The sequence below is a fragment of the Populus trichocarpa genome, chromosome 9 (assembly GCF_000002775.5).
Source record: "Populus trichocarpa isolate Nisqually-1 chromosome 9, P.trichocarpa_v4.1, whole genome shotgun sequence".
NCBI lineage: Eukaryota > Viridiplantae > Streptophyta > Magnoliopsida > Malpighiales > Salicaceae > Populus > Populus trichocarpa.
The window spans coordinates 2038923-2048232 of NC_037293.2; the positions used below are offsets into that span (position 1 = coordinate 2038923).

General features: G+C 36.5%; 1 protein-coding gene across 1 annotated transcript; it reads left to right on the plus strand.

The window, feature by feature from the left end:
- Positions 1–379: 379 nt before the first annotated feature.
- LOC7491149 (protein CNGC15b) lies at positions 380–4647 on the plus strand. Its single transcript, XM_024608474.2, has 7 exons — positions 380–916; positions 1096–1654; positions 1744–1956; positions 2332–2627; positions 2776–2887; positions 3187–3423; positions 3820–4647. Exons 1-7 carry the CDS (start codon positions 888–890, stop codon positions 4492–4494), a joined length of 2121 nt encoding a protein of 706 aa, XP_024464242.2. The 5' UTR covers positions 380–887; the 3' UTR covers positions 4495–4647.
- The last annotated feature ends 4663 nt before the right edge of the window (positions 4648–9310 follow it).

Consider the following 9310-nt stretch of genomic DNA (forward strand, 5'->3'; position numbering starts at 1 on the left):
TTGCACTGTAAGAGGTCTCTCTCTCTCTCTCTCTCTATATATATATATATATATATATATGTTAATATGTTAATGAAGTGTTAATATCGTTCTTTCTGTATATATGTTCACAGTACAAAATCAATGTGTTTTGTGGGTTTGCTGTCATTTGAATGCCTGTTAAAAAATGTTTTTGTTTGAATCTATGTACGCTCCTATGCTTAATGTAGAACAAATACCCTCATGGTGTGAAACGGTTTTAAATTATACATTCGTTAATTATGCTTCGATTATAAGGCAAGAAATCACAGCTTCTGCCTTTTGGTCTGATTTCAGACACTTGTATATATAAGTATGATGGATGATTCATTTGCAGGTTTTTGAGCACAGGCTAGGGTGCGTGCCGTAATCTTAGGGGCTGTGTTTCAAACTTGTCATAATTCAATACAGCATAAAGGTTCTTTACGGTTATCAAAGGTCACAGATTCAACATACATTGAATTTAAGGAAAATCCATTCAATGAGGGGTGTGTGTGTGTGTGTGTCTTAACTGTATGCAGATTTAAGGTAGCATTAAGAGAAATTTGTTCACGTGTTTGGTTTGCATCTTTCCTGAAAAGGTAGGATAGTCTTTTTCTAGCCAGCTTGATGTCCAAGTTGATACAGATCTTTGTATATTTTGTTCACATGATACCTGGTTTAAGATGAGGCCATAGATTTACTACCTCTTCGATTGCCTCTTGTGGCTTTAAACTAATGTCCTGTCAGTTTCAGTTGATTCAGCGCTGCAATATATGCCAACCAATAAATGATTTTTAGTTGCCCTTATATTTCCACACCTTTGTCTTCCTTGTATTGCAGATCAAATCCCATAGTTGAGGCCACAGCTTTATTCTCAGTGGAACAAAATGGGTTTTGGGAATTCAAAATCTGTAAGGTTTGTGCCTTTCCACTTCTTTAATTCTATCAAATTTCTAATTTTGCTCCCAACTTTTATACATAATAAGTCTCCAAGTGCTAGCTAGCTGACTAATTTTGTTGTCCAATTTAGACAATTGAATTCATGGGCTTGATCACTTTTCCTAAATTTGAGACTTGCATGCAACGATTTTTCAGGTTTAGAGATGATCTGGAATTAAGCTTACCGCCGGCAGTGAATGGAGATGGTGCAATTAAACGTAAATACAACATTGATGGAACACAAATGTCAGACTCTAGTAGGAAGATGATGTCTCAGATGGAGGTGTCTGGGAAGACTGGAAAATCATTTAAAGCTAAAATACTGTCTAGAGTTTTCTCTGAGGATTATGATAGAGTGAAGAAAAAGATATTGGATCCTCGAGGAGCATCGATACGGAGATGGACTAAGATCTTTTTAGTAGCATGCTTAGTTTCCTTGTTTGTTGATCCACTTTTCTTTTACTTGCCTGAAGTCTGGAAGGAATTATGTATTGATATTGGCATACCCCTTGAAGTAGGCCTGACAATTGTTAGATCAATATCTGATGTCTTTTACATGATTCAGATTTTAATTCGTTTTCGTACTGCTTATGTCGCGCCTTCTTCTCGTGTTTTTGGGAGAGGAGAACTTGTTATAGATTCTAAAAAGATTGCGTTAAGGTACCTACAGAAGAATTTCTGGATCGACCTTATTGCAGCCTTGCCTCTTCCTCAGGTGTGCCACCTCTGTCATTTTTAGTTGGCATATAAACAGGCACAAAAATGGTTCCACCGGTTAATCTTGTTGCTTTATCTACATTGCAGGTGTTAATTTGGATTGTTATCCCCAATCTTAGTGGTTCAACGATGAGAAACACAAAAAATGTCCTTCGTTTCATCATCATTTTTCAGTATCTCCCACGACTTTTTCTGATATTTCCACTCTCATCGCATATTGTCAAGACCACTGGTGTTGTAACAGAAACAGCATGGGCAGGAGCTGCTTACAACCTGATGCTTTACATGCTGGCTAGCCATGTAAGTTAAAAGTAACCTTTTCTCTTGACGAGCTTTAGATTAGCATAGGTTTTGTCTTGAACAATGGAGAATTCTAGCTGTCTCTTCATAGTAGTTTTAACATTTAGAGATATAGAGGAAAAAAAACTCTTTTTAAGTGCACCTGCTCTGTTGTTCGCTTACAGAGAGAGCATACATATATCACTTGATGACTCTGTCAGAATTGTCCAGCTTTGTTAGTGTTCTTTTTTTTTTTTGTCTTTGTTAGGGTTAATGAAGCATATGAAAGAAATGGCTTTGGGTTGGTCGGTTGAGCTACAAGTTAAAGCAATGTGTGTGGCTGCGTATAAGCTAAATAGTGACCCTCAACCTATTCATTTCCTTGCTGCAAAACAGGTTTTAGGAGCTTGCTGGTATCTTCTATCGATTGAGCGACAGGAAGCATGCTGGAGAAGTGTCTGTAATCTAGAGAAGTTATCTTGTGAGTATGGATTCTTTGATTGTCGTCGGGTGCATGACAGTCCTCATAGGGAATCTTGGTTCAAATCAAGCAACATCACAAACTTTTGCAACCCAGATAATAATTACTATCAGTTTGGAATATATGGTGATGCTTTGAAATTTGATGTTACGACTGCATCATTCTTCAACAAATACTTTTACTGTTTTTGGTGGGGCTTAAGGAACCTCAGGTAATCTGCATTCTAACCTCAGGTAACCCATAGGATCACTGCTAGGATTTAAGCGCATCATTTAAATTCCAAACTCAACTTTTTATAAAAAATCAGATATTAATGATACTGTTTTATCAATGCTCCTTAACATCAACCCTGCATGCAGCTCACTGGGGCAAAATCTTTCAACAAGCACTTATGTGGGTGAAATAGCATATTCCATCATCATTGCAACGCTTGGACTGGTTCTCTTCGGATTGCTTATAGGGAATATGCAAGTAAGTTCTTCACATTTTTATCAATGCCAGATTTCTGTAGCAAATTTAAAATGCCATATGAATCCTCCCATGTCCCAATAACTGAAGTTGCACAACATGTTTAGGTTTGCCTTAACATCAACCCTTATTCTTACACTTCTTTCCCAGAACCGAGAAACTGATGACATCAGAGAATTCAGAAAATGCCTTTTAGTCCCTTTGCATTGCTTTCGTTCTCTGAACTGCTTCTTTAAATTCTCAGAAATCCTTGGGTTGCTACACTACATGTTATTCACTACTGGTATACGTTGTACTTGCAGACATACCTACAATCAACAACAGTTCACTTGGAAGAGTGGAGAATCAAGAGAACTGATACGGAACAATGGATGCATCACAGGCAGCTACCGCATGAGTTGAAGCAGTCTGTTCGGAAATACGATCAGTATAAGTGGGTGGCCACTAGGGGCGTTGATGAGGAAGCTGTTCTCAAAGGCCTGCCCATGGAACTGCGAAGAGACATCAAACGCCATCTCTGCCTTGATTTGGTTCGGAGAGTAAGTCACTGTAACGAACATTCCTTCATGCACAATAACACTTCAACTCAACAGGGGTGTTGCTTAATCTATTCGTAGAACTAGACATGGATGATGTGGTTGAAAAGAAAACTTTGTAATAGCATTGATAGGACAGAATAACTTCTGTTGGACCAGTTTAATTGACAACAGAATCGATTACTTAACTCTGAAGAGTAATTTAATTCAAGCCATACACAGCACAAAAGGCAGAAATTGTCTTTTATCTGCTTAGATCTTTATGCAGCGATTCAAGGTGGACCTGGACCACATAATTTAGAATTTAAGTACTCAGAAGTGCATTAACGACGAGGAAGTTAGTGGTTTGTGCCTACTATTATTAAATGATTGAAATGTATTTCCTTATGAAATACGCAGGTTCCGCTATTTGATCAAATGGATGAAAGGATGCTAGATGCAATATGCGAGAGGCTTCAACCAGCGTTGTGCACTGAAGGCACGTTTCTTGTGCGTGAAGGTGATCCTGTCAATGAGATGCTGTTCATAATTCGCGGCAACCTTGATTCCTACACAACTAATGGTGGCCGAACTGGATTTTTCAATTCCTGCCGCCTTGGTCCAGGTGACTTTTGTGGTGAGGAACTATTGACATGGGCATTAGACCCACGCCCAAGTATCATCCTCCCATCATCTACACGCACAGTTAAAGCTATTTTGGAAGTAGAGGCATTTGCCCTCAGTGCAGAAGACTTGAAGTTTGTAGCATCGCAGTTTAGAAGACTTCACAGCAAGCAACTAAGACAAAAGTTCCGGTTCTACTCACACCATTGGAGAACATGGGCTGCCTGTTTCATACAAGCAGCATGGCGCCGGTATAAGAAACGGAAGGAGGCGACTGACCTCAGAGCTAGAGAAAATCCAACAGCTGCCGATCCTGCATTAACATCACCAGGGTCTGGCTTATCCATGTATGCAGCAAGGCTGAAAGCAAGCGCTAGAAGGGGTGTCCTTAAGCGTTCCGGCTCAGATTCAAGTGTTGTGAGCTCACTGCAGAAGCCGGACGAACCAGATTTTTCAGTAGATGAGGAATGATTATTACAAGTCTCCCATGCTTGAATGTATAGATTAGCATGTTTATTACAAGTCTTTTATGCTATTATTTCATTATTTGTTCATAAACATTATAAAGCTATATACAGTCAGGACAACTTTGCGAATTAAACATTAAAGCAAGCCATTTTATCATTTGAAGCGATCCATGAATCCTAAGTCGAAGTTGACTTTAAATCTGGTTTTGAAGATTAAAAGGATAAAATCAATTCCTATTTCACAAGATGTTATGATTTTTCAGGGACGTTGCATCTGGTTTTCAGGTATAGGGACTCATCGTCAACTCTTCCGCAATGATTTTCCTGTTGGAGCCCATTAGGACACTCAGCAAACCAAGTCCATCGTTCTAGTCTAGTAAAGGATAGCTAGTCATGCTCAATTAGCGATCGGATCAAATATATATTTTTTTTTAATGCAAAAAATAATTTATAGACATTGTCAAACACAGTTTTTAGCAACAAGAAGAAAATATAATTATAAATTTAATACGTGCATTTAATAAAATAAATAGAGAATTATAAGCATCAATAAATATTAAAAAAAGTTGCTAATGATAAACAATTGAAAATTAAGCTGTAAAATATTTATCAAACTGGTATCTTTAGAAATTCTTTTAAAAAATATTAGCTGGATGTTGAAATTTGGAAACTAAAAAAAATATAAAATCTCCCTAAGCATCACATGCGGTCATTGAAGCAATTGATTGTTTTACAACCCAACACACAGCAATCTTACTCTTGGCAATGATTTTTTTAGTTGGAGCACATGCGGCCATTGAAGCAATTGCTTGCTGTTCTGCACACCACCTCCTGGAAGAGTGGACCATATTGTCTGAAATGGTCTGCCTTTGAATTTGAAATGAAAGGCAAGGTGAATGCGGCCATGTTGGAAAATACAGGGACATAAAAAATCATTGAAAAAAACGGTGCTCTTTCTAACAGAAGGTGCAAAAATGGCTGACAACTCCAACAAAAGCCACGCCGATGCTCAACTATGTGTTTGGTAAATTTAATATAAGCGTTTTTGTAAGAATATATTTGTATTGAAAGATTATTAAATTTAATGCTTTTTCAAACTTTTTTTTTCACATTTTCAACATCAATATATTAAAATTATTCAAAAACATTTAAATAAACATATACGTAGTTCTCTTCACTAGTATTCAAATTAGACGCTTCTGACTTTCAAGATTTTAAGAGTTTGTAAAAGTGTTTTGGTTAAAATAAAGAAGATGGGGAAAAAAAAAGTTAATTCAACAATTCTCGGCCAACTTTCGGAGCCCATAATCTTTGACCTAGCATAAATTTGAACAAACAAGTTTTGTATTTACGTATCATCTTTTATAATTTCCCAAGGACCATCTTTTTTAGCCTTTGTCTATAATTTGTCCAAGGGTTTCTTTTACTCCAGTCTTTGCTTGTACTTCAAGCTTAAAAGGGAGTGATTGCCTGCCGAGAAAATGACATTGAGAAAGTAAGAGCAATCAGGGGGGGGGGGAACCTCTCCCCCTCCCAACCAAGCCTTTTTTCTTGGAATTATAGAAAATTACGATAAATATTTGATATATGTATCTTATGATAGATCAGTGTGTTTATATATATATATATATATATATATATATATATATATATATATATATATTGTGTGTGTGTGTGTGTTTTGCTTAAAAGTCCATGATTAAAAGGGTCAAATACAAGGTAAAATGCCAAGGCTTGATAAAATGCCAAACTCAAGTGACATTACTTCCAGGCCAAACATTCTTGGGTTTAGCTACGGGTTGAACCCAAGTGCATGTGAGTCTAGCAAGATATCAGACCAAACACTCATGGATTCAGCTACACATAGAGTCGATAATCTTTTTAGGTTTTATGTTGGGTCACGATGATTTGTTTGTTTATTCTTTTGTCTTTTAACATAAAATGTTAAAAGTCAAGAATGATTATCTCTCTGTATCCCTAAGTGTATAAAAGTCTTCTAAGAGCCTATCATATTTCTATCAACATTAATATTGTGTAAGAGATTATCTATCCCTTATTAATATCGTGTAAGGGATATCTATCTCTCAATAATGTTGTGTAAGGGATATTTATCTCTCATTAATGCTACTAGGAGGAGATGACTTTCAAACCTCTCTATTCAAGAAACACAACAAAGTTCAAAGGCTATATATACCCTATAAACCACTAAGGTAAAGGGTACACACTTTTTTTATTCTCTAAAATATTCATACTCTTATTTTCAAAGCATTTACCATACATAACTAAGAACAAACACTCTTGTTCTTATAATTAAAAGCTCATTCTCTCATTTATTGTAATCCCTTATTAAAAGTAATTAACTTTATCACCAGAGGGTCTTTGAATCTCACTAAAAGAGACTATTTTGTAGGTGTCAAGTCTTTTATCACCAACCATCAATTTCGTGAACTATGGAGAATGGAATATTAAAGTGAACATGTGATTACCCCTTATTCAAACACTCAAAAAACCTATTTCCTAAGCATATTAGATATTTGAAACATCACTAATTAGCAAAAAAGATCAAAAAGCCATCAACAATAAGTTTTTGATATCCCTAATCATTATCAATAATAGACAATCAAGATATGTCTGAGATGGAATGCATCACGAACCCCCTACAGTTGTTGGCATAACTACTCTATTATAGCATCAACAACTCTTCAATCAGGTCTGACTCCTCACTAAGATGGTTCTAGCCATTCAAAGGAATAATCAAGCCAAATGAGCATGGTACAATAACTTGGAGCCAGCCTCTATCATGGGTTTCAATGACCTCAGTGTTAAACTTTTATCATTGTTTAACTCTATTATACTAGTCAAAAGAAGCTTTGCAAAACTATAACATCACTCAATCATGAGGATGGTGTACATTTTTATGATCCTGATAATGGTACAAATTAAGTTTTTTTTAGCATGAAGGACTACTTTAATGATCAAGAATGTTCCAAATTAGCTTGGAAGGCATGATCTACTACAAATACTGAACGTGCACTATTTGTAAGAGAATAAAAAAGCTATAAAACCTTTTTATTGCTTTAAGTTAGAATAGGCATAGGCCACCTTGAAGTTATTTTGTTTAACCTCCACAACAACTTTCTCCTTCCTTAGCCATTGAAGGGCATTCTATTCTTCTTGATATTTGGTAATAGCCTTCCTTACATGGTTCCTCTCGGCCATCTAGTGTCTCTTTGAATAGGCACACATCATGAAAGTCTGCCAAAGATAATATAGTTAGAAATAAAAATGATAAAATAAAATAAATAATGGTTATAGCTCTCATTAGACATCAATAAGATATCTAATGGAACAATGAGAACCCTCTTTACCTGCTTTACCACCTTGAGGCCAACCTCTTTAAGGTCAGACCTCTCACCAAAAATGACTTTCATGGCTTGCCTTTCCTTCTCAGTTAGGGTGAGAAAAGTGAAGGGATTATGATAAAGGACGAGTCTAGTAAAACCATCTTCAAACCTCTATTCAGCTTCTACATGAGCATCCTAGGAATAAGTCCCAATAAATATAGCCTGTACAGCCTAAATTAGAGGTGGAGATAGATGGATTCTCATTATCGAAGAAGCCTCTATAGTCGATCCTAGAACACTAATCTCTATAAGGCTAGAGACTCTCTTTTTACTAAAGTGGACAATAACACCTGCAATTACTTCAGAGGGGTTAGACTTGTTTGACCCCCAACTAGGGAGTACAACTACCCCTAGCTTTAATTTTTATAGGATTTCTAGCTCTCGCCATTGTTTCTTTAAGAATAGAGTCCTTAGGAATAGTAAGCTTATATATGTTGATGGGGTCGCGCATGACTTTCATGGTTTGCCTTTCCTCCTCAGTTAGGGTGAGGAAAGTGAAGGGATTTTGATGAAGGACGAGTCTAGTAACACCATCCTCAAACCTCTATTCAGCTTCTATACGAGCATCCTAGGAATAAGTCCTAATAAATATAGCATGTACAACCTAAATTAGAGGTGAAGACAAATGGATTCTCATCATCGAAGAAGCCTCTACAGTCGATGCTAGAACACTAATCTCTATAAAGGTATAGACTCTATTTTTACTGAAGTGGGCAATAACACCTGCAATTACTTCAGAGGGGTTAGACCTGCTTGATCCCTAACTAGGAAGTATGACTATCCCTACCTTTATTTTTTATAGGATTTCTAGCTCCCGCCATTGTTTCTTTAAGAATAAAGTCCTTAGAAATGGTAAGCTTATATATGTTGATGGGGTCGTGCTCTATCTCTTCTTTAATTATAATTTCACTCTCATAAAGAGATGAGAACCCCTTCTTTAATACAGATAAGCTTCCCTATATAAACCTAGCTGAATTTTCTCCTTATCCTTTAATTGTTAACCCTGCATAAAAATAAACTAAAAAATGAACTTAGATACATGAAAAACAAATGATAAATAAGTTGCATACTTTATAGCGTGGTCTGGTAGTTCCCTTTAGTCATTTTATTGATGCTATATTTGGTTGAGATCGATACCTATACAACACATGATTTCTCCTCATCCAAGCTCAAATGAGGCTTACTATTCACCTTAAAGGGAGGTACCATCAAATAATAAAAGCAACCCCAAATTTGTTGTATCTTATCTCTAGGGTTGACTAACCCATTATACCTTAATAGTAGTCACCTCCACCTCTATGTTTTGACATCGCAGGCTTGCCATATAGAGTCCTCTTCATAGCTCTTGCAGGTCTGTTAGCAAAGGTAAAAAAACTAATGTCGGTCATTACCACCATTGGTCCTGGTAACCAGATG